The sequence below is a fragment of the Malania oleifera genome, chromosome 7 (genome assembly GCF_029873635.1).
Source record: "Malania oleifera isolate guangnan ecotype guangnan chromosome 7, ASM2987363v1, whole genome shotgun sequence".
NCBI classification, from domain to species: Eukaryota; Viridiplantae; Streptophyta; class Magnoliopsida; order Santalales; family Ximeniaceae; genus Malania; species Malania oleifera.
The window spans coordinates 48,381,858-48,408,693 of NC_080423.1; the positions used below are offsets into that span (position 1 = coordinate 48,381,858).

At 35.2% G+C, this 26,836-nt stretch overlaps 1 protein-coding gene and 1 pseudogene across 1 annotated transcript; both read right to left on the reverse strand.

Annotated features, from left to right (window-relative positions):
• Window positions 1–2,593: 2,593 nt before the first annotated feature.
• On the reverse strand, window positions 2,594–3,283 carry LOC131159981 (small ribosomal subunit protein eS8-like; annotated as a pseudogene).
• Window positions 3,284–5,539: 2,256 nt separating this feature from the next.
• On the reverse strand, window positions 5,540–7,003 carry LOC131159969 (fe(2+) transport protein 1-like). Its single transcript, XM_058115226.1, has 3 exons — window positions 6,369–7,003; window positions 6,158–6,307; window positions 5,540–6,039 (listed from the first exon to the last, which is right to left on the reverse strand). Exons 1-3 carry the CDS (start codon window positions 6,984–6,986, stop codon window positions 5,734–5,736), a joined length of 1,074 nt encoding a protein of 357 aa, XP_057971209.1. The 5' UTR covers window positions 6,987–7,003; the 3' UTR covers window positions 5,540–5,733.
• Between the last annotated feature and the right edge of the window lie 19,833 nt (window positions 7,004–26,836).

Below are 26,836 nucleotides of genomic sequence, written 5' to 3' on the forward strand. Positions count from 1 at the left end.
AATTTATTGATTAAATCAGGGGAAGAACCTTAGCTAAAAACTCTCAATAAAAACAAATAATCAATTTATAACCGGGAGAGTTTTAGCAACTAGAAGCACTCAATAACACTCTTAGGAAGTTGGATTTCTCAAAGGAATAGCAAATAGTGAGTATATGGGCTTAGTATGTGAAAGATATGATCTTTGAAAAATAGAGGATTTTTGACTAATCAAGTATGCTAATCTCTTTATTTTTGCAAATGAACCCATACATATATATATATATATATATATATATATATATAGAGTCAAAATTATGACTGTTGGGGATATATAGGGTATTATTAAATTTGTTTTAAAACTAATTAGAAAAATTAACCCTGTTTAACCCCTCTTAATTGTAGAAAAAAAATTGTCAACCTGAGAGTTTTGGGCGCCTATCCGTTGGTTCAGTCGCTCAAACATACACAATGGAAAAAATGAATTTTGAAGTTCGGGTGCCTGAATTTATGTTCGGTTTGTTGACCAAAGGCGATTTCCATTCTGTCCAACGTTTGGTTGTCTGAACCATAGTTCAGCTTACTGAATTGCTAAGTTCAGTCGCTTGAGGGTAAAATGAACTGTAAGTTCGGGCGCCCGGGGACGATAGAAAAGTACAAGGTACAAGTTCAGTCAACCGTGGACACTCAAGTAATTTGAGTTCAGTCGCGCAAATGCTGGTCAACTTTTTGACTGGTCCACGGTTCGGTCGATCGAGGCAATTTGACTTGCTAGGTTCGGTTGCCCGAAATCTCATGGTTTTAACCTAAGGTCCATTTTTTGATTTTAATTTAATCCTTGATAACATGTAAAGTATAGTGGGGATTTGTGCACTAAGTGTGGGAACCTAAGGTCTAAGGTCATTCTGAACATATTTTCCTACCATGCATGATGCTGACTATTACAAGCCATGTAGTGTTACAGTCCATAATTAATTACAATCCAGAATGAATAATATAAAGACACAATTACAAGTAAAGTAGAATATTCTTCAATCTTCTGTAATATCACCATACACCATCATGATATAGCATTCTTTTCAATTTTATGCGTAGAGTGAACCTACATACAAGTCTTAATGCAAACATCAGTACTAAGTATATTTGTCATTATCAAAATGAGATATGACTAACTAGGTCAACATGTGAGCTTGATACACATGGGTGAACATCAACTTGACCCAAAAGCTTAAGTTTATTGCGTCTTGGGTCTAACCATGTATATAAGCATCCATCATTTACTTTAATTTTTCAAAGTGGGACAAACTCACAAGTGAAATTCTCAACACCCAACACAACTACCCGTACTCACCACAGCCACAGCCAAATCCACCTCCACCTTACTCCCAGTCGCACAACCACCTTACTCCTAGATGCATCCACTCCATCTTACCCTCACCATCTCCGGCTACTCTCATCCTCACACCACCACTAGCAACCAAGACACACAACCGTGAGCACTCTCATGGCACACACCCTCACACCCGCTCTTGGTTGCGTCTCTTCACTTGCGCACGGCCACACCACAAGCCACCACATATCTCACCTCCGCATTACACCATGAGCCATTAGCGGCTGCCAATCCTGCCATGAAAGGCACCACTGCTACCACTACGATTTTCTAACCATTGTGATTTTGAATCTCCCATTCTAGCAGCAGCCATAGCCCCCCTTCCTCTCACTTATGCAGCACCACCTCGGTAGCCTCCTCTTGCAGCCATCCACAATAACCAACTCCATCTACGACTGCTGGAAGCCTCTCACGCACTCATTGCTCTCTCTCTCTCTCTCTCTCTCTCACGGCCTGCACTTTCTTCCCTTTTCCCATAACAGGCGCCGACAACCATACCCAGTTCACACACTCACAGCAGTGGGCAAACAAAAACACACACGTAGAGGGAGACACAGCCGTAGCCTTCCTCCCATCTCCCTCACTCCCCCTATCCATCTCACATCCTCCCTCACATAGCCCCACTGCTTGCAGCCCCAACCACAACAGCAACTCACGTCCCTACTTGCAGTCACGACACACAAATCCTTCTTTCAGACTCCCCGCAGCCCAACACACACACGACCTGTATCTCCACACACCAACCTCCAGCCAAGATATACACTTTTTCCGTTTGATTTTTTTTTTTTTTCTGGTTTTTCTACTTTCTTTTTTTGGTGCATGTACCAAGAGAAGGGCGATCCATGCCCTTGATCTTGACTTGGTAAAGCGGTTGTAGCTAAATAAATGTCAAGCGTGAGATCTTGCGATCTCTGTCGGCAAATCCGCGTACTGAGCTTCTCACACTTTTATTTACCATTCTCTTCGAGCTATCATTCTTGTTTTATTTTATTTTATTTTTGCTGAAACATAAGACCAATTGTGCAAATAGATTATCAAACTTAAAAACCAACCAGCATCTGACAAACACTAGCAAAATTGTTCATACGCACAATTTCACAATAATTTAGTAGGCACCACTATACTCAAGTATCTGCTACACCAAATTTGAACAGCAGCACAGGGAGGCAGCACCTAATAAGAAATCTAGATGGACCATAAAAGAACAACAGCCAAAAAAATACAGTTAAGCACCAGCACCACCCTTCCCTTTCTTCCTCTGAATCTTCTTCATATAGAACTCCAGCTCCTTGCCCTCCAAATTATATCCATCAGCTCGGCCACATTGACCAGGGCGGGATGAAATGCAGGCCAACAACCTACCAGCACCAAACTGGTCTTCAATGTGGGGATCAACTGACGCTTCTCTAGCTTCCTGACTGCATGGTTGCTCTTCTTAGTTCCTCTGCTGCTGCGGCTTCTCCCTCCTCTATTGTTTCCTTCTTGACCACTGCCTTCTTCTTCCTTCCAAAGTCAACACCGTAATGCTGTAGGTACCACTGTTTGAAGGGAGCTGCATCCACCTGAACAATTGCACTTTTCACCAGGGTTTGTGTCCTAACAAGCTCGTTGTTTGAGGCATTGTACACCACATCAAGGATACGGGTCTTGCGGGTGACAGCTTCACTGCCCCAAGAATAATTCCCTCTGTCCAATCTGAGGGCTCTCCACTTCACATTCCCCCTCTCACACGGATTCTCCTCACTGTTTTGTCACTTGAAAGCTTGGTGTTTGCAGGCTGACGACCAAGTTCATACTTGCGCTTCTTTCTCCATGCCTTCTTCTTGCCACCAGTGGCACGCCTTTTGTGCATGGAATCCCGAGAAATACCCATTTTAGCTGTACTGCTGCTAAACGCCCAACCTCCCTCTCACCCTCACGCTCACGCTCACGCCTCTGTCTATCATTCTTATTTCTTTCGCTTATATTTGTGCTTATGAACAACCCGGTGCCGATTAGATGTTCTGCCATCGGCGCCTGGTGGCCACCTTCCCTGCAACTCCAGCAGTAGGCACAACCGTGAGCACTCTCACGGCATACACACCACACACACACATGACACACGCACACGCACAGAGGCACACACACTCACGCATTCATGCATCCCTTTTATTGTATTTTTATTATTATGTATCTTTAATTTTTATTTATATTTGTTTAATTTTCTGTTTTTGTGTTTGTGTGCGTATATTTAATCCAGTGTATTATTTTGGGGCTGCTCTAACTTTTATTTTGTGTTTTATGTTTATGCTAATATGATTTTTTTTGTATTATGTATGGTGGTGTTTTTATTATTATGTGATATTTTAGTATTTTATTTCATTATGACCTCCATTATTATGATTATATTGTTCTTGTTGTGTTTATTACTATGTTCATTTTTATTATCGTGTTTAGTTTATTATTAGGGTTGTGTATTGTGGTAGTTTAGCATTTTAGTTTGTATATGGTATTATTATGTTAGGATAGTATTTTAGCTTATTGTTATATGATTATTATCTTTATTATCATGTATTGTGTTTGTGTTATCTGGTTTAGTTTGTTGTTAGGGTCATTTTTATTTATCATGTTTTAGTATATTAGTTTTCATTATGTTTATTATTAGGTTTATATTTATTAATATGTTCATATTAAATATGTAGTATCTTAATATTATGGTGTGTTTATTATCCTAGTTTATAATGTATAATTAGTATTTTAGTATTATGGTATGTTTGAGTATTTTAGTTTATAATGTGTATTTAGTATTTTAGTATTATGGTATGTTTATTATCTTAGTTTATATTATATGTTTAGTATTATAGTATTATGGCCTGTTCGTTGTTTTTAGTTCATATTATGTATTTATATCTAGTATTATAAATTGTGCTATTTTTGGTATTATATATACGTATTAACTTATTATTATTTTTATCTTTATTATTATGTCTATATCATTATGTTCATTTTTGTTACCTTGAACAGTCTCGGAAGTTTATTTTGAAAAATGTCAAAATGGCCCGAAAAACTCTATAAAGATTTTGAAAAATCCGGGAATGCTTTAAAAAAATTCACTTTAATAATTTTCTTCATTTTTGTGTGGGTGTGTCCCAATGATTTAAAAAAAGGGCAATGAGCTTTTGAGGCTTCACCTGTATTAGCTCTGAGGGACGCCCTATTTTAAATATACTCTATAAAATGTGCATATTTATTTGCTTACTTAATTGCATGTACTTAGGCGATTTGTTCATTTAAAAGGGAGAAATAAAATGTTATTGAAATTTATTTTGGGATAATTTTTAATTAACTAGATACCGTTTGTAGAATGAGTGTGTAGGGGGTGCTAGTACTTTCGTATCGCATAACTGAACTCCCAGTCACAATCCAGTACACGTCGACCGATTCTACTCTTAATTGGGTAGTGATAAGGTGTTCTGACCGCACTCAAAAAAAGGTTAGTGGCAACTTCAACTTCCAATTTTTCTCGCATATTAAAATCATCATTTTTCATTCGCCTCCTCAGGGCACCCTCGCTCTTGGGGCATCACGACAAACCCATTGTCAACAATCATCACCAACCGAAAGAATTTGGTGCATCTACTTAACATGGATCAGTTTTGTTTCAATGCTCAAAAGACATCATTAACTAACATGTATCCTTTTGGGCTTTGGACATCAATCACTGTTAGTCACACAAATGGACAAATTGTATAATGGAAAAATTTTGAAAGCATACCATTTCAACAAAGAACATAGACAAACTGCAGAGATTGCCGAAACCTACTTAAAGAAGGCTTCCAAGCAAATGAAGAAGCGGGGAGGTCGTAGAAGAAAACTATTGCACTTCAACTTGCATGACTCGGTACTTGCTAAGCTCAATTCATAATACATCTTCGCAAAAAGATAGAGTTAAAAGACTACTTTGGAAATATAAAGGACAAATCCCCATTAGGCAGGGGGGTTCTTGAAGAAATAATCCTAAACCAATGACCTCTATTTGGTTGCATTGGGTGGCTAAGGAAAATATCACACTTTTTTATCCGCAAAATAAAATGGAATAAAAATAGCACGTTAATATATAAAAGGAATGTTTAAATTTAAAAATTTTGTAATTACAAAATGAGAATAATAATAGGCTATTTTTAACAATAAATTTAGTGGCCAAAAATATGTCCATGCATATATCTTTCATTTGCAGAAATAGACCACACTAAAATATCTCATGAATAAAACAAAAGAAATTTCATAGTAATTTCAAAATCAGAACTACTCTTAGGGTTCCTAGCTAAAAGTAAAATCCCCAACTAAATAAAAACGTAGTTGCGTCCTAATGAAATTACTTGCTGACTATGCCCATTTCGCCATTAAAGACATGCATCCAGCACCCAACAAAACCGCAACATAAGCCCATATCTGAAGCTTCGCCCTTCCCTGCAGTTTAGGCCCCATGAAGTCGGACGCCAAGAGATCCACCAATGCCATATAATTCAACAATCCAGCGGATGAAGCATTCAGCAGTCCCACCACAATCAAAGCCGTCGGACTGTTCGGACTGTACACGTTCGACAGACCAATCCCAAGGGCGATTCCAAACGGAGTAGTCACCGAGAAGAAGAACACCATGATCATCTTCATCACGTACCCATACTCCGCCTGATCAAAGGTTCATCATATAAACCACAACCGTGTGGACCGGCACACATGGAATCAAAACTTCATCTAATATCTACACCCTGGGAAAAAAAAAATATATAATAATTATTGATCATACCTGCAGTATGCATCCGCCGAGTCCCATTCCTTCAAAGAGTTGATGGAAGCACAGAGCCGCCACCAGAGGTCTGATTGTGCATGGATTGTCGGAGGTACCCATTGAGAGTCCAATAACCACCGAGTGCACAACTATTCCCACCTCCAGCACCTGCATATATATGTACAATTATACATAGCCGATAGGATAATATGTAGTATGTAGTACGTACCTGAGCCACGACCCGATATCGTAACAGCTGCGACTCTATCTGGTCAGTGCTGTTGTTAATATGGCAATGCTCACCCTTCACCAGTTCCTTAGCGCTCTCATCTTTCACTTGCTCTCTGGGTTCAGGCGCACCGGAGAGATAACCTTTTTGGTAGCAACTGGTTGAGAAGGAATCCAGCATCAAAGTCGCCAGAGCTGAGAGCATCGCCACGAAGGTGGTGAACGGGAATCTCCTCCAGGGGTGCTCCGGCAAACAATACGACGTCAAATCGTTGAAGGAGTCGGGCATTACGTGCATGTACCCGGTCGCCAGAATGACGCCCGATGCGAAGGCTTTAACCACCACAAATAGATCCCGGTCGGGCTGAAGGGCCGGGACGGCACGTGAGAAGATCGGAAGGCAAACGCCGATCATGCTAGTCACCAGTATGGAACTTATGGCAATGAGCTTCAGCTTTAAGGTCTCCCCACCGCCGTGACATCCTCCTCCGACAGACCTCGAACCACATTCCTCCGGAGCTCCGGTCACTGGTTGCCCGGAAGTCTGTGATGTGAAAGCGAGGAGGAGGAAAAGAAGAGAGAGAGCAGCGTGAGGATGGGGTGGAGCGAAAATGGCCATGAGTGAGAACGGCAGTGGGCAATAACGGAATTTGTTAGGGATTTGAATTTAATGGTTACGCAGGCCCGACAAATTCAAATGTCATCTTTGATAGGTCTAAAATGCCCTTAAACTCGAACTTGAATTCCCTCCTTTTGGTCTCTACGTGGAGGTAAATTCTGTTGCAGAGAATGGTATATTGGGAAAAAGCTGACAGGGAACAGGACTTGTGCTTGGCGTGTGGCGCTTGTGCGCTGCACAGTCTTGACTGCTTCGATTTCACAGCAGGGTTTGTCTCACACGCTCGCATCTGATATGCCGCAGATGACATGCAAAATTTTGGGGAGTTTTTCCCAGTTTTATTATTAAATTAAAATAAAATATTAAATAATACTTTTTGTTTCTCCATTTCTTATCCAATTAATTCTTCCTGTCGCATTTACCAGACATATATATATATATATATATATTTAAAAGTAAAAATGCATTATACCCAATTAAAGAAACTAGATATTTTTTTTACCTTTTAAAAAAAAGATAAGTATTTTTAGAAATAAACTCTATTTAATAAAAAATAAACTCTATTTAATAAAAAAATAAAAATAAAAATATTATTTACCTTCTAAAAGAAAGACAAGTATTTTTAGAAATAATAATTTCAATAAAATTAGATAAATCAACTTTTAAAAAATTTATTTGAATCCCGCAAGACTAGACCTTAAAAGATCAATTTTATTCAAAAAAAAGTGCAAAAAATTTATAAATGTTAAATAAAATACAAGCTACCCTATCCAATGAATGTTTAGTTGAGAATCTCATATATATCTAGTTAAGATCTAATTTGTACCTTTTTTCACATTTTTTTTAAATTTTAGTCATATTTTTTTATTAGCTATTTGATTAAAAAAAGCATCAATTTAATTAGGTTTTTAATTTATTTTAGTTTTCAAAATACTAACAAAAAAAATTTGCTAATTTTTAATTTTTTTCTTCCTATTTCTAATTTTTCAATTCTTGTTTCTAGTTTTTAGTTTCATAATTCTTGACAATAATACCAAACAAATTGAAGATTTTTCATTGTTATAACAATATTTTAATATGTAAAATTGGTTTATGAAGATTAATTTATTCATTTTATATATAAATTTTAATGGAAATTAAAATAAAACGACCATGTGAATTTAAAATATAATTCAAATAAACATATTTACAAAATTTTAAAGAATTTTAAAAATAATAAAAAAAATATTACTATTTTTCAATTGTCTGCAAGATTATTTTTTTTAGTAGTTAAATTTTGAAAATAACTGCAATAAAAAATAATTATAATTAATATCTATTTTTATTATAATATATTATGATTTTTATTGTCTTAATCATGTTTACTAATTTTTATTTAGTCCAAATTAAAGACAAAAACTAACATACATTCAATTATGTGTTTTTGTTTACTAGTTAGGGATACATGTGTTGATCATGGAGTAAATTTTACGAATTTTGATATATTTACAAACATAATTATAATTCTTTGATATATTTAACTTATAATTAAATAAATAACTAAATAGTGAAAGATTAAGAAAATTGGAGTATTAATCAAAAGAACTTGATATTTACAAAGATCATGTATCCCCTAACTAGTAAACAAAAATACATAATTGAATGCATAAAATAGATATTAATTATAATTATTTTTTATTGCAGTTATTTTCAAATTTTATTGAAATTATTATTTCTAAAAATACTTGTCTTTCTTTTAGAAGGTAATAATATTTTTGTTTACATTTTTTTTTTTATTAAATAGAGTTTATTTCTAAAAATACTTGTCTTTCTTTTAGAAGATAAAAAATATTTTGTTTCTTTAATTGGGTATAATGCATTTATAATTTTATATATATATATATATATATATATATATATATATATATATGTCTAGTAAATCTCGCCGGAAGAACTTGCGAGATTTAATTGGATAAGAAAGCGAATGGGGGGAAACAAATATCGCAACTTGGTCTTGCGAGATTTGCTTAGCCACCTTGCCATGTGTCACCATTGGAAAACACTGTCCAATTAAATCTCGCAGCTTGGTGCTGTGAGATTATATGAGCATTAGTTTGGGAAATTTTTTCTCAAATAGAGTATTATTTAATATTTTATTTTAATTTAATAATAAAATGAGAAAAAACTCAAATTTGGGTCTTTATGGATCACGAGCAATGGTGGTACACATAGCTTTCGATAATGGTGGTACACACAGCTTTGGATAGACAGACAAGCAAAATTTAAAAAAAAAATAAAAAAACAAGGGTGTGAATCCAACGACAATTACAAATTTATTTTATGAAAAAACAATGTTAAAGAGAAATTTAAAAAACTGTTATGAAAAAATTAAGTGGATGTCACCCCTTCATCTTCCTGGCCCTATAAAGGGCCCTCTCCCTCTCATTTTGTAAGATATAGAAAAATAAAGGAAGAGAGTAGGCATATAGAAAGGATGAGAGAAGAGGAAAGATAAAAGAGAAGAGAGATATTTTGTATAAGGCTGATTGCAGATCATTTTATAATTCCTCCCAAGATAGTGAAGTTTTTTATCCCATCCACCTGTGAGTTAGGCATAGCCGAACCACGTAAATTGCTGTTTTATCTGTATTTATTTTTCTACATATTTTATAACATGTTATCAACACAAGACTCTAGCCAACTGTGATATTTCTTTAAATCTTATTTGATTTATTTCTTGTAAGTTTTACTTCACAAGAGTATAATACTCTCCAGAAGAGAATATGTTATTTAAAGTTTAAAGAGTACCAATCTTCAGAAGAAATGGTAAGATAGTCCCCCTGAAGAAGTTATATATTTAAATCTCTCAAAAAGATAGTCTTTTTGAAGAGGCTATATATTTAAATCTCTAGAAGAGATAGACCTCATGAAGAGACTATATATCTAATCTCTAGAAGAAAGGCTATATATATATATATATATATATATATATATATATATATATATATATATTTAAATCTCCCGCATATATTTTTAATCTCCCGAAGAGATAGACCTCCTGAAGAGGTAATATATTTAAATCTCTTGTCTGCTATTTAATCTCCCAAAGAGATATACCTTTTAAAGAGGCTGTATATTTAATCTTCAAAAGAGATGATAAATATTTACCTCCTAAAGAGGGTATATTTTTAATCTCCCGAAGATATGTTAAATTTGACCTCTTGAAGAGGTGAAACGTTTATCTTGCAGATGAGTTTGTATATTTAACTTCTAAAAGAGGTGATAAATTATTACCCAATTTAATATTACAAATTAAAAAATAAAATAATGTTCCTAAAGAAACATATTTATGTAACCTAAAAGGGTGGAAATAATATTATATTACTATTTCAATTTTATTTCAGTTTTTACATTTTTATTTTTCTAAATTCCTTTATTATTGTTAATTTATCTACATGTTGAACATAAGTAAAATTGAATTTGTTTATTTATCATAGATTCTTGATGTTGATATTCATTTAAATGCAATGAATTTCGGAAATACTATTTTAGATAGAAAGATTGCATCCTTGCAAGATCGCACAAAATTTATGATCTTCCTTCGTCGTCATTTAGACGAAAAATTAAAGACTAAATACCTTACTCTTAAAAACCCACTTATCCTATGGAAAAATTTAAAGAATAGATTTGACCACCAAAAAACTATGATTTTACCAAAAGCTCGATATGAATTGGTTTGCACTTGAGGTAGCAAGACTTTAAAACAATCGGTGAATATAAGTCAGCTCTGCATAAGATTAGCTCGAAATTAAAATTATGTGGTGAAAATATTACTGATGAAGACATGCTTGAAAAGACTTTTACTACTTTTTATCCTACTAATATGTTCCCACAACAACAATATAGGGAGAGAAAATTTACTAAATTTTCTAAACTTATATCATGTCTTCTTATTACTGAGCAAAATAACAAGCTTTTAATAAAAAAATCACCAAACTCGTCCAACTGGTTCAACCCCATTCCCTGAAGTGAATATGAATATGTCTCGTGGTCGAGGACGAGACATAGGTATGGTTGTGGGCATGGTCGTGGTCAGGGTCGAAATAATCACTGGCATCGACGTGAGACTGCAATCCTCTCAGAAGAGGGATGACCCCTAGAAGCGAGTTAATGATCAAAATCAGCGATACAAACATCACGAAACTGAATGTTATAGATGCAGAGGAAAATGTCATTAGTCGTGTACTTATCGTACGTCCAGACATTTGGTAGATACATACCAAGCCTTAATAAGAGAAAAGGAAAATAGTAAAGAAGTAGAAATAACTTTTGGTGATTTTCTTACAAATCAAAACGAAAATAATGATGCAATATTTTAAGATATCAAGTTAAAAATATTATATTTGGGTTTAAATAAATAAGCTATCATATTTATTATTGCTATGATCAATTATAATAATGGGTTTTTATTATTTTTATTATTTCTGGGAAGAAACAATTTTAGAAAAACTACCAACTTTATCTTTTGGATTGTATTATACAAAGATTGAAGTAGTAGAATCATATAATATCTTGCACTAGAAGTGCAATGACCCAAAGTTATTTACACTTTGACATGATCGTCTTGGACATCTTAGAGATGTAATAATGTGAAAAATCATTGAGAATTCACATAGTCATTGACTAAAGAACTAGAAGATTCTTTTGTCAAATGATTTCATGTGTACTGTTTGCTCTCAAGGAAAATTAATTGTTAAACCATCTGTTTCAAAAGTAAGTCTTGAATCACCTAATTTCTTATAGAGAATTCATGGTGATATATACAGACCAATACATCCACCATCTGAGCTATTTAGATATTTCATGATCTTAATTGATGCATCTACTAGATGGTCACATGTTTCTCTACTTTCTACTCGTAATATATCATTTGCTAGACTTCTTTCTTAATTGATTAAATTACGAGATCATTTTTTTGATTATCCAATTAAATTAATTTGTTTGAATAATGCTAGTGAATTTACATCCCAAACTTCTGATAACTATTGTATGTCATTTGGAATAAATGTTGAACATCTAGTTGCTTATACCCATACACAAAATGGTTTGACTGAATCTTTTATTAAGAGACTTCAGGTCATTGCTAGACCTATGATTATGAGAACCAAGTTGCCATTATCTATTTAGGGATATGCTATTCTTCATGCTGCATGTTTAGTTCGTATAAGGCCAAATGCTTACAACAAATTTTCACCCATGTAATTAGTTTCTGGGCAACAACCTAATATTTATTATTTAAGAACTCTTGGTTGTGCAATATATGTTCCTATTGCCCCTCCTCAAATAACTAAATTGGGTCCTTAATGTAAGCTTGGTATTTATGTTGGTTTTGATTCCCCTTAATTTTGTTATATTAGATATATTGAACCTTTAATATGTGATTTATTTAAAGCACGGTTTCAAGATTGTCATTTTGATAAAACAGTATTCCCTACATTAGGGGGAGCAAAATCAGTGCTTGATGCACAACATGAATTCACATGGAATGCCATGAGTTTATCTCATTTAGATTCTCATGACACAAATAAAAGTGAACTTGAAGTTTAGAAGATTATATATTTGCAAGGGGTTAAAAATCAATTACCAGATTCTTTTGCAAATACCAAGGCTATATTAAAATCTCATATACTTGCTGCAAATATTCCAGCACGTATTTATGTCCCTGAAGGACAATAGCTGGCTAATGAACCTAAACCACAAGTTAAGCGTGGAAAGCCTGTGGTACAAAAGATAAAACTCTCAAAAGGAGAAAATTGAAATCTGTAAACACTCTAAAAGAGGCTATAGAGGTGGATTATCCATTTGACATTCACAAACTTTTTTTCCTAAAAATGAAATCCCTATTATGGAACCTTCTGAAGAGAAAACTCTTGAAGAGACATCCCTTGAAAAGGGACAAGCACCTGGAAATAATAATGAGATCTCAATTCAATATATAGGAGAAATTTGGGATAGAAATAAAATTGTTGTCTACAACACATTTGCATATGCAGTAGCTACTAACATTACCAGAAGTAATGAGGATCTCGAACCTAAATCTGTTAATGAATGTTGATATAGAAGTGATTGACCAAAATGGAAAGAGGCTATCACATTAGAATTAAACTCTTTATCAAAAAGAGAAGTTTTCGGACCTATAATCCAGACACTAGAAGATGTCCAACCTATTGGATACAAATGGGTATTTGTTCGCAAGCGAAATGAAAGTAATAAAATTACTTGATATAAACTAAGGCTTGTGGCACAAGGTTTCTAGCAGAAACCTAGAATTTATTATGAGGAGACATATTCTCCCGTAATGGATGGAATCACTTTCAGATTCGTAATTGGGCTAGCAGTCGCTAAATGACTGAGCATGTGTCTTATGGACATAATAATAGTATACCTATATGGATTGTTGGATAATAAAATTTATATGAAAATCCTTGAACGATTTAAATTGGCTGAAGCAAAACCCAAAAATTTATATTTAATTAAACTCCACCATTCTTTATATGGATTAGAGGAATCCTAATGCACGTGGTACAATTGATTATGTGAGTACCTTGTGAAAGAATGATTAATAAATGATCCCATTTGTTCATGTGTTTTTATTAAAAGATCAGAATCTAGATTTGTTGTAATTACTGTTTATGTTAATGATTTGAATTTAGTTTGGATTCCTAAAGAGCTCACTAAAGCTGCTAATTATTTAATGACGGAATTTGAGATGAAAGATTTAGGAAAGAGAAAATATAGTCTTGGCCTACAGATTGAACATGTAAATGAGGAAATTCTTGTTCATCAATCTAAATATACCAAAAAGGTATTAAGAGAATTTTATATGGACAAAGTTCATCCTTTTGGATCTTTTATGATGGTGCTATCACTTGATGTTAAGAAGGATCCATTTCGACCTCATGATGAGGGGAAAAAATTACTTGGTTATAAAGTATCATATTTAAATGCTATTGGCTCTTTGATGTATCTAGCCAATTGTACAAGACCCAACATTGCATTTGCTATAAATCTACTAGTAAGATATAGCTCTGCTCCTACTCGGTGACACTGGAATGAAATTAAGCACATTCTATGCTATTTGAGAGGTACATATGATTTGGGACTATTCTACTCATTTGATTCCAAATCTCAACTAGTAGGATATGCAGATGCTGGATATCTATTTGATCCTCACAATGCTAAATCTCAAACTAGATATGTATTTTTGATTACGCGTCAAAATTACATAATTAGGTGTTTAAATGCATTAATTAGTTATTGAAATTTTAATTAAATGCCTATTTATGTGCAATATTTTAACATTGAGCTCAATTGATGATACTGAGATAATTATCATATCTTAGCTCGTAAACTTATGAACATTTATAATTATTGTAGAGCAATGCTTAGGAATTAAAGGTGAAGGCCCAAATATTTTAAAGCAATGAAAGATGCACAAGGAGGACGCTGTTGATGAGCTATGAAGAAACAATAACATGGACCATGAAGACTAAAGAGAAACAAAAGCATAGGCCATGCAAAGAAGGCCCATGTGGTTATCCTTTCTTGGATTATAGTTTTAAGGGTTGCAAGGGGCATGCATATATGTTGTGGGCTGCAAGGGGCAGCCATGCTTGAGAGAAAAAGAAGGCATGGGAAAAAAAAAAAAATAGGCCCATGTGCCTACTTGGAGAAGTCCATGCGGCTAGGGCTGATTTGTGGAAGGAAAAATAATGTTTTAAACAAGAGTTGGCCGTGTGCATGTGTGCAAGCTACAAAGGTAGCCATGCTATAAAGAAAAGAAGGCATAGGCCAAAGCAAAGAAGGCCCATGCACACAAGGAAGGAGTCCGACATGACTAGGGCAGATTTGGAGGCAAGGAAAAGAAGAGTTTTATGTGTTTATGGCTGTAGGATTGAGTATGTTGGAGGCCATGAGTAAGAGGGCAGCACACAACTTGGAGTTTGGGAGCATCCTTATGTAATCACATGACTTAGAATCCCCATCTCTACTTTTCTATCCTCCTCTCCTCTCCTTTCTCCTAGTTTTTTTTCTTGTGTTCTTCACTTTCGAGCTTATATTGAAGGCAATTGAAGGAAGTTTTTGAAGCTGCAGATTAAAGATTTGTTAGTAGCCAAACCTAGAGAGGAACCCCTCCATTCAGCCACACTACTATCTCTTCACTCCTTTCCTTCATTCTTCCATCCTTTTTTCTTCATTTCTTTAATTTCATGTTTATTTCAATATAGTATTTTGATTTATTATTGGATTGAGTTGTTTCATTCAAGTTATTGTTGGATTGTGTTTGTTTCATTTAAGTTATTTTTGGATTGATCATTTATGATTGGCCAAATCATTGATACAAATAATATCCAAATACCAAATCTGACCTCTATATAACCTCTGCGAAGTAGAAGAAGATCTTGAGAAAATCAAAGAAAGAACTTGCTCTTCCTCCGTAAAAAATTCTTCCAATAATATTGTTGAATGGGTTATTAGATTAATGAAGTTCTTGTGTTTTGTTCATTGTTTGAATATTCAAACATTGGGTTATTTTTTTTGTTTAATTTTGTTATCACTTATTTTTTTGTTTGAATGAATCATTGAATGAGTTATCTTGGTTGCATTGAATTTGCGTAGTTATTTAAGTTTGATTTTGTTGGAATTAGTGTATTCCCAAGAGGGGGGTGAAATGGGTATTTAAAAATTTGTCATAGATTCAACTAATTCAACAATCAATATTACACAAACCTAGGGTCTTTCTATGTAATCGTACACCCAATCAAATATTCAAACAATAAACATAAACATATAGGTGCATAAAGTAAATTGCAAAAAATAAAATTAACACTGGATATGTTATCGGGGTTTGGCCAATATTGCCTACGTCTCCACCTTGGCTCACCAGTACAATGATTCTACTAATGCTCACTTAACAGGTGGAGTGACACCGGCTACAATCAGGTCAATTAGCGGGGCTGACCTCAACCTACACTTTACTAGGATGGTGCACCAAACTTTCCTAACCGGGTCTAAACCAATCTAGGACTATTTACTAGGGCTAGTCTCCCTTTATAGGCCCATGCCTAGAATACAATAAACAATATAATTTTGTGTGCATGGAAATATGCTTGTTACACTAAGCAGATATGTATCAATATGTTCAACCAAATAATGCACTCACATATGATAGGATATTAAGCTCAAGTGAGATTTTGTTAACCATTGTGTTAACTCTTTAACTCACTCGAAAAATGAGCAGCTCGAAAGCTATCCCAAGTATAGGAGTTACGTCGTGTAATACTCAACCCAAGGGTTAGATCGTCTCCTCAGGGAATGCGTTTTAATTTCAAATTTCATGTTTTTCCAATCAAAAACAAAAAGGCATTGAACTCGGTTCAGATTCAAGTTTTCAAGATTGTTGAGATTTCACTATTGGCAAATTAAACAACATGCAATTTAAAAACCCTAAACCTAACAAGCACTGAATTAACGAGTAAAGATGGAAACTATTGACCTTATTGGTCACGCTCGATTTTGATTATGACAAATACTCATTGTATCTAATGAGTGTTTGAGGTGTTGTGCAGGAACTAAAGGTGTTAAGATAAAGATGTGCACAAAGTTAAGAAAAGCCCGAAGACCAAAGCTTTATTTCATAATGTAATATATTTAATTAGTCTGTAATAGTAAGTAGGCACTTGGTTTGTAATAAGCTCACACACATCACATGTATGATTTACTACGTAAGCTCAAACCAAACCATGAATGAGAAAGGACCTTAGAAAGACCCTAGGGCGTACCCTTCGGTCAACCGACACCGGACTTTTTCGGTGTCTTCAAATTGGACCCCAAGTGACCTTAGGACACACACATATACACATATGTTTGTTAGGCACTTGAATAGGACTTGTTTGGGTCAATACGGGACCAAAATGCACACTTGGTGCACTTTCGGTCGACCGGCCAACTCAGTTCACTTTGGCCTGATTGACCGAACCGGACCTGGGTCAACAGTTTGACCAAGGCCCAGTCGATCGAACTTCATAGTTCATTTCTTGCCGGTCGACCGAACCACATAAAAGTCAACATTTTGGCCTCCCGATCGACCGATCACTTTTGTACTCCAACGACCTAGTCGACCAGAGGGTCCTCGGGAGAATTTCCAGCGGTTTGGTAAACCGAACCATGCAGTTCAAAAAGGCCCGGTCGACCGAACCTCGGAAATTTGGAAAATCGCCTTGCCTCGGTCAACCGACCACTCAGTTCAAAATACCTCTGGTCGACCGTACCACTTGAGTCCTGGTCGACCGAACCATTTCTGGTCGACCGGACCTCTCAGGTTGCCCTGATTTTTTATCATAGTTAATATTTTTTAAACAGAGTTAAAATGCCTTAAACGTCATTAAATTTTTCTAATAATACCCAATAGGTCCCCAACGGTCATATTTTTTCCCTTGCCTATATATATGAGTTCATTTGAGAAAATTAAGAGTGATTAGCCACCTTGATTAGGGAAAATTCTTTGAAAAATGAAAACCCTATAATACTCATATCCAATCCCCATTCACTCATACTTACCTTCTTCGATCTCTTAAATCCTCTGTAAGTCGATTGAGTGTTTATAGTTAATAGGTTTGCTCTCCCATTCATATTTGATTGATTTATTTTCATTGAGAGCTAAACCTAAGTATTCTTAGGAGACTTAGTAAATAAGTCTATCCTAAGAAGACTTTGATAGATCTTCTAAGATTTGCACCTTCATTGCAACATCTTAAGAAGATTGTATTTGCTTTTGGTTGCAAAACATTTTCAAAATACTTTCAAATATCTAGTGTGCTTTGTCTTGATAAATCTTTAAAGAGATATTTGTTTGTGTGAGAAAAGAAATCTTTGTTGCAATATTCATTGATTTATATCTATAGTTGAATACAAAGATTAAACTCTTTTTGAAAACCAAACTTATACATTGCTAGAGCTTCATATACATATATGTATTGAGAAAACTTGTTGATTGAAATATATGAAGTGTGGATAATGTCTTTGTTTGAGCACTTAGATTGAATATCCTGTGATATAAAGATCATTTAGGTTTGCACTCTCACGCACTCATTACAACGATAGTAAATCTATTTGAGAGTTGACATCTTAGACCACATTGAGCTTACATATTGAATCATATTGTGGTGTATGTTATTGCGCGCATCTGGGTACATATTTGCTTTACACGAAAGCACAATCACTGTACCATTTGATTGTAATACACTTTGGTTGTATTTCCAGGCACGGGCCTGAAGAGGGAGACTAGCCCTGGAATAGTCCCGGATTAGCTTAGACCCGGTTAGGAAAGCTAGGTGCGTTGTCCTGTTAAGGCGTGTAGGTTGAGGTCAGCCCCGCTAATTGACCTGGTTAAGGTTGAGGTCAGCCCTGTGTTAATTTGACCTGATTGTAAATGGTGCCGCTCCACCTTTAAATGAGTTATTAGTGGAATCCTCAAGCTTGCGAGCTTGAGGCGGGGACGTAGGCACAGTTGGTCGAACCCCGATAACATATTATGTGTTTGCTTATATTTCTGCATTTTTATACTTACCGCACGTGTATGTTATGGATGAATGATGCATATGACTTAATTTCCATAGTATATTTATCTACGCGTTTGGAAATTGTATAGATTGATCCGAGGTTGTGTTCATTCCGTTGTTGCATAGATCAACCTAGGTAAAAAAGTTTTAAAATTCCAATTCACCCCCCCTCTTGGGAATACACCAATTCTAATAGAAACCCTAATCTACTTAAGGAAACATTGAAACACGCGTTAATTAAAATTGGTAACCTAGAACATGGAATTAAAAACACGCAGGAATAGGGACTCAATCAGATTCAAACACAAACAATAAAAACCGAACCTTTAATCAGATCAAGAACTCGACCCACAATCACAATTTAAACACATTTAAACACAGAAAAAAATTTTAACACATAAATGATAACGAAAAAATATATATAATAAAAACACGAGCTTTAATCAAACCAATCCTAACTAAGCTAAGTCGATAAAAGGATTAATTTTTTGGGAAAACAACTAGTTAAAATTCTTTAACACAAAAACACTTTTTTTTTTCTTTTTTTTCTTTTATTTTTTGTAATTTTAGAACGAACCCGGCCCTTACTAAAATAATTAAATAACACGAATCAAATTCATTGCTAAAATTACTTGAAAACAAATAATTAAAACACAATGACACTAAAAATTAAATAACATTCAAGATTCAATTTTTCCAATAAACAATAATAAACAACTTAATAATGAAAGAAAAGAAAAAGAAAAGAAGAGAGAGAGAGAGAGAAGACAGTTGTGGGGACTGCTGTAGACTTGCCGGGGCTTTGGCCAAGGAGCTTGCTGGTGCTCGTGGAGGAGATGGATCGGGAGTTGGCTGGGTCTCAGGTGGAGCTGCAGAGTCTGGCTGCACTGGCCAGGAGAGGAGGAAACTCTCGGTGATGCTGCTGCATACTGGTGTCTTGCTCTGCTGGGCTAGTGTGTCATGGAGTTCCAGGCTGCTGTGGCTTCGAGTCTCCGCGGCGCTGCTGTGCGGTGGGTCTGCTGGCTGTGCTGGAGGTTGCAGAAGAAGAGGGAGATTAAGAGAGGGAGAGAAGGCAGGGTAAGGGAGAAAGAGTTAGGAAGAGAGAATGAGAAGAAGAAAAAGAGGGAGAGAGCAGGAGAAAAGAAGAAACGAAAGAGAACATAGAAAAGAGAAAGGGAAAAAAAAGAGCTTGAGGGAGAGAGAGGGGTGCCGGGGGCACGCTGAAGCACTGGGAAAAAAAAGAGATTAAATAGAGGAGGGCTTTGCCCTAGACCCGGATAGCTTGACCCATTTAGAGGACCCGACCCGGCCATGCATGGCCCGGTCATATCAACATTTCTTATTATTATTTTTCTTCTTTTTTTTTTTTCTCATTTTTGTTCTTTGCGAACACGGTCCGTTTTGACCTTCATGGAGCCCTTTTTACTTAAAACTCAAAACACGTAAGTTGTAGATAATCCTTTCCTCTTTCTTAAAAAATTTTAATAGTCTCAAACGGAACTTGGACAGAAAAGTTATGCATGAATTATGAATATGTGCCGATTTTGGTTCCCGAGAATTTTTCTGCGATAAAAATAATTGCCAAAAATTCATAAATTGTGCAATAAAACTCAATAATGATAAATACGGTACTTTGTTAAAATATTGGATATAATTGGACATTTAATTAAAAATATAAGCCGTAAAGACCGGATTAAATTGCCCAATTACGCAGTTTTGACGCGTAATCACTCTCAACACAAGATATATCAATGTGTGTATGTGAGAGTGAGACTTTTGATCTTAAGCTAATATACTTCTTGTGTGAATAATCAAACAACCTCTACAACCCTAAATAAATATCATAAAAATATTTTTCAAATATAAAGCAGAGTAGATAATAGGGTATTAAGCTTGCTAAAGATATTTTCGTCAAAACACAAATCAAGCTTATGAATCTTGCAATGAGGAAACAAGATCTTAAGTCAAGCAAGGATTTTTCCCAATCAAATATTTATGAGTGAAATATTATGGGAAAAATATTAAGAAAATCTCTAAAAATCATTACATAAGCAAATATAAATTAGAGAGAGTTTGAGCTTGTATGAAGATTATGTAAAAACAATCTCACTCAAAATAAATGGCTAGATGAGTATAGGAGAAGATATTTTGGCAATGAGCATGAAAAATATGGAACTATAAATGATTTTAGACAAAAAGATTTTCATAGGAATTTGGCTAATCTCAAAACCCTAATCTTGTTTTAATTTTGCAAATGAGGGCCTATATATAGAATTTGGAAAAATTATAGCCGTTAAGGACACACTGGGTATTTTAGTAAAAAATTAAGTGAGTTTAATTAAAATTAACCTAGTTAACTCTCGATAAAAATTGGGCAACCCGAGAGGGTCGGGCGACTGTGGTGCCTAGTTCCATCGACTAGGGAGAGTTTGAATTATGAGTTCAGTTGACCAGACTTGAGGCGATTTTTGATCTCTAAGGTTTGGTTGACTAGAGTGTTGGGACATCCCCCGAGATGGTTTGGTCGACCAGAGCATTGCAGCTTATTTCTGGTCGATCGACCGAGGAGTCAACTTGTTGACCCCAGGGAGGTTCAGTCGACCGAAGATTTATGCGTGTTCTGGTTTGGTCGACCAAGTGGTCAACAGTTAATCATGTCGAGGTTCAGTTGATCGAAGGTGTTCTGTATGTTTTCGTTTGGTCTACCGAACAAACAAAAACTGTGCATTTAAGTTCTGATTTCTATATAAAGTCATCCCTTCTCATATAATTCTCATTTCTAAGTTATTGGAGACTTTTCATGTGATATTTTGCGGTTCTAAAGTTAATCTATGGCTTTTGAGAGACAATCCCAAAAATCTAGCGTCGATTGACCAAAGGGTGCCCTAAGGTTATTCGGATTCCTATGGTCATTTGAGCTTATCAGTCCTATCATGCATGCAATGCAATGCATTAATTATTATAAACCATATAAGATTACATAACCAAAATGATAAATATAAAAATATAATATAACTTGAAATATAGATCGACCTTCATGTGCGGCTCCTTCGCAATTCCATGAAATACGCCGAGATATGCTCGTTCAGGTGCTTTTATGGCTTCCACATTGCATCATCATCTGTGCTAGCTAAAATATAAACCTGCTTAAATACTCAAAGCATACAGATGAGATACTGTGGTTTGTTATAATCAAAACAGGAATCTGACGAAAAAATCAACAGATTTGTATCCATGGAATGTTTTAGAGCACAAGGAGATTAAGATTTGGTTAAGTAACAAGGTTGCACACAAGGTGTTTGATATAATGTCCTTTAGAGCATGAACACCATATTTGGCCATTTATTGATAGAAATAGTGGATTAGATGATGTTTTTGAATGTGATTTAGCTCCTCGAAGCAAGGATAATCACTATTCATTCAACACACGTCCTCAATTTCTTATAATTTAGGGACAAAAATAGTGTTGGTGACAAGGACATCGGTGCGTGAACTTTGAACTTGTTACGTAACTATAATTTATGTCTTACTTGGGTTATTAAACATGATGCGTTTTAATTTTATTTAGTCCATTGATTAGATAACTTAACATCTCACATAAAAGCAAGGAAAATAACTATCTTCAGATTATGTCCGAAAACCCCATTCCATAGTGAATAACATGTTAGCTAGTTATAGGGTTTAATTTCCTTTATTTTTGGATAATAGTTAAATTTGGAATTCAACTGCACCGTTCCCTGTGGAGATGACTTAGGGACTTCCTTAATTACTACTTGCCAACACTTTTATACTTGGGAGTTAATCTCTAAGGTTTTTTTAGAGCAAAGTCAAGTTTTTGGCGCCGTTGTTAGGGAATGGTTTGCTAAGTTTTGAATTTTCCTATTATCTATTTTTTTATTTCTTTCTCTAGTTTCTTTGTTTAGATTTTGAACTACTTATTTGCATCATTAGTGTTCTTAGTTTCCTGTATTTCTTTCTTTCTTGCATTTTGTCCTATTTTAGTTGTTTGAAGTATTTATTAATTGTGGCACTCATGTTTGATGTTGTGGGCTAGGGACGAGTCAAATAGATTGTATCACGTGCATCAAAGTCGTAGTAGTAGTTTTTCAAGTGTTGAGTTGGATTTTAGCTTTGACCTTGGTTCTAAGATTGAATTAGAAAATCCTTTACTTGCCGATAACATGGCTGAACAAGTTCATAGGACACTTAAGGATTTTCAGCAGCCCACACGAACCACGCATCCGTCTTGCATCGTATTGAATATAAAAAACTTTAGCCTTAAGCATGACATGATACCTGTGATACCTCAGTTTCATAGGATGGAGTCTAAAAACTCATATCAGCGTTTAACTAATTTTGAGCTTGCATATACTACGTTCATGATTAGGGCTGTGACTAATGAGAAAATTAGATTGCTTATGTTTCCTTTTTCATTGAAAGACAATGCTAAGATGTGGTTTAATTCTATTAGGCCAAACTCTATTGCTAGCTGGGCTGACATGCAAAAAGAAATTCTGCATAAATTTTTTCCCTTATGAATATATCAATCTTTGCAGGAACACATCAGTCAATTCATGCAGAGAACTGATGAGATATTTCATGCAAGCTAGGAGAGATTTAAAGAGCTAGTTAACATGTGTCCCCATCACGATTTAGAATCAAGGAGGTTGGTTAATTATTTCTACACCGTGTTGACTCCTGAATTGAAGCAGTTTGTCCATACAATGTGTTTAGGGGATTTCTTGAACAAAGAGCCTGATGACGCACTGGGGTTTTTAGATTATTTAGCTAAAAATGCTCAGCAATGAAATACCAGGATTGATGGAAAACCAATTGCAGCTTATCCATTAAGAGCAATACCTGGTGGAGGGTGATATGAACTAAAGAAAGAAGTTAATGTTCGAGCACGTCTGGCTGTAATCACCAGAAGATTGGATGCTATGGAGATAGAAAAAGTTAAGGTAGTAAACAAAGCTCAAGAAATTTGTGCTCTGTATGTTGACATCAATCATAACATGTTGGAATGTCTTGTTTTACTAAAGTATTGGGAGAATAGTACAGACCGGCCTCAGAATGTAAGCTGGGTGGGTCGACTTTAGGATCCACCAATCTCAAATACTTACATTCCAGCATGGTGGAACAACCCTAATTTTTCATGGAGAAAAGATCCAGGGCAATCAAGCTAGCCAGCTGCACCTACTTAGGGAACTTTTTAGTAGTACCCAGTGGCTCAACATTAACAACCTTTTCAACCTCTAAAGAAGTCACTAAATGTTGACTTTTTGAGTTTGATCCTTGGTTTTGATAATGACAGACCACAAGTTACTTATGTGTGTATTCAGTACTTAAGCAGTCTTAATATGTTAGTGCACACATAAGGAAGAGATGGAAGCTAGGAGAAACATAAAGACCATATCATCCGACGTATTCTATGATGAATCAGAGGAGCAAAAGTAGTAGAAGAAGAAGATATTTGTTCTTATTGTATTGTATTTAGTTTATAATTTGTTGGTCTGTACTTATCATTTGTAATATTTTCATATCATGTATGATGGGATGCATATGCTCAAGAGCCCTTAGAATGACCATAGGAACCATCACCCATATATCTTAAATGCCTTATGCTTATTCACATTGGGTTGATGAAGCATAGAGACCAAAACAGGACTTAAATGAACATTTTAAGTGGTCTTTGGCTTTGGTGTATTCCCAAGAGGGGGGAGAAGTGAATTGGGTATTTAAAAATTTCTCTCTTTGGTTCAACTAATCTAGCATCAGTATTACTCAACCTAGGGTCTGTCTATGCAATTATAAACCCAATAATTCATAATAGTAAAATACTAATATTCATATGCTCGAATTTAAAATGTGAAAATTAAAAGCACACACAATAAATGATATCGGGGTTCGGCTAAAGTGCCTACGTCCTCAGCTTGCAAACTCGAGGATTACCACTATTGCTCACTTAACGGGTGGAGCAGCATCGATTACAACCAGGTCAATTCATAGGGCTGACCTTAACCTACACCTTTCCAAGATGGTGCACCTAACTTTCCTAACAAGGTCTAAGCCAATCCAGGACTATTCAACAAGGCTAGTCTCCCTCTTTAGGCCCATGCATGGAATACAACTGATATAAAATTTACATACACGAAAATGCTTCTTACACAAGCAGGTATTTACTATAATACAACATAGTATAATCAATGCACATCAACAGCATAGGAATAGTAAATTTAGTGATGTGAATGTGTGCTATCAACACTCAACATAATGTATATTCTCAAATATGCACAAGAGTGTTCAACAAGCTTATCTTTGAAACTTTAAAGAAAATCTCAATAGCAAGCTAGGGTTTCAAAGATGCAAGGAAGAATAATCAAACAATCTCAAAAATGTTTTGTCAATATACTTAGCACAAGAGATGTCTGAATGTACACTTGTAAAAATAATAATTTTGCACACACAAAAATTATAGGCTAGGGTATCTTGCAATATTGATGCAAAAACCCACAAGCCACAAATTTCTCCATACACGAGATTTATTAAATTAAATCGGTGGAGAACTTTAGCCTAAACACTTAATCAACAAGAAATACAATATGAGTGTTTGAGTAATATTGGATTGAGTATAACACTCTAGGCACTCTCACAAAGCTTGGTTAATCAAGAAATTTGGAGTAAGAGAGTGTATGGAAGTAATATATGAAAAATGGGCTTGGAAAATTTGAGAGAGAATTTTTCTTAATCACAATGTTAATCCCCACTAATTTTGACAAATAAGAGCATATATATAGAGAGGGGGGCAAATTATGACCGTTGGGGACTTAAAGGGAACTTTTAAATTTTTTTAAAACAAGTTTAAAGAAATAACCCTTGATTAATCCTATTTACCTCGGTTAAAAAATGAGTCAACCTGAGTGTTTCGGGTGCCCGACCTGAGGTTTGGTCGCTCGGTTCTGAGTTCGGTTTGCCAAAATCATGTGTTCGGTAGCTCGTGACAAATTTGAACCTGAAGTTTGGGCTGCCGAGTTGGTGGGAAAAGTCAGAGTAATGGTTCGGTCGCCTGTGGACACTATGGTCAAAATGGTTCGGTTGCCCAAAACCAAGTCAACACTCTGACTAGTCAAAGGTTTGGTCACTCAAAGTGTTTTGAACACTAGGGGTTCAGTCGCCTGAAACCTCACAAATTTGCCCTATAAGTCCATTTTTACTTCAATGAATTCCCCTAATAATATATGTGATTTTGGGGACAATCTTACATGTTAGTGCAAGGACCTAGGTCATTATAAGGTTTTAGGCATTGTTAACTTAGGTTAAAAAACTTGGCGTCGGTCAACTGAATCCCTAAGGTCTTTCTATGGTCTTGAGTTTATCAGTTCCTACATGCATAATATGCAGATTATTACAGACCCATTTGAAATTAAATTATTACAGACCCAATAATAATACAACAAATAAATATGTCAGGGTCTTCCTTTTCTTCAAGTTACCGTATACCATCAATATGATCTTACTAATATGGTCCTGCACACAAACTTGGCAAATGTTAAATACCAAGGTATTTGTCATGATCAAAATAGGATATGACCAATAGGGTCAACACTCTTGATTGACCGAACCCTTGGCAGTATAAATGCCTCGGTCGACCAAACCGGTCAGAAGTTGACTTGTTGAGTTCGCTCGGTAAACCGTTCTTATTTCAATGTATCGTCCCTGATGGACTGAAGCATAAAAAGTTTGACACCTCAACAACTTGATCGACCTTTTGTGTAGTTCAAATTGGCCACGGTCAACCGAACCATATGAGCGATCAATCAAACCTTAGCCATGGTCGACTAAACCTACGAAGGGTTCAAAATCACATTAAGACGATCGACCATTTCTATAGTTCAAAATTACCACAGTTGACTGAACTTAATAATATGGTCGACCAAACCTTGAATATGGTCGATCGAATCTCTTGGGTTGGAAAAATTTTTACTGCAGTAAAACAGGATTAATTTTTGTTAAACATAATTAAACAATTTCAAAAATACCCTCGTTGTCCCCAATGGTTATATTTTTTGCAAAAACTATATATACCTCATTTGTCCTAATTAGCATAAGATTAGCATATTGATAAGCCAATTTTTCTCTGAAAATTTTATTGGGCTAAATCTTTCATACTCCCACCTTATACAAGAATATTGCTAAAATCACTTTCTCATACTCATTCAATTACATATTTTTGAGAGAGATCATTTTTCT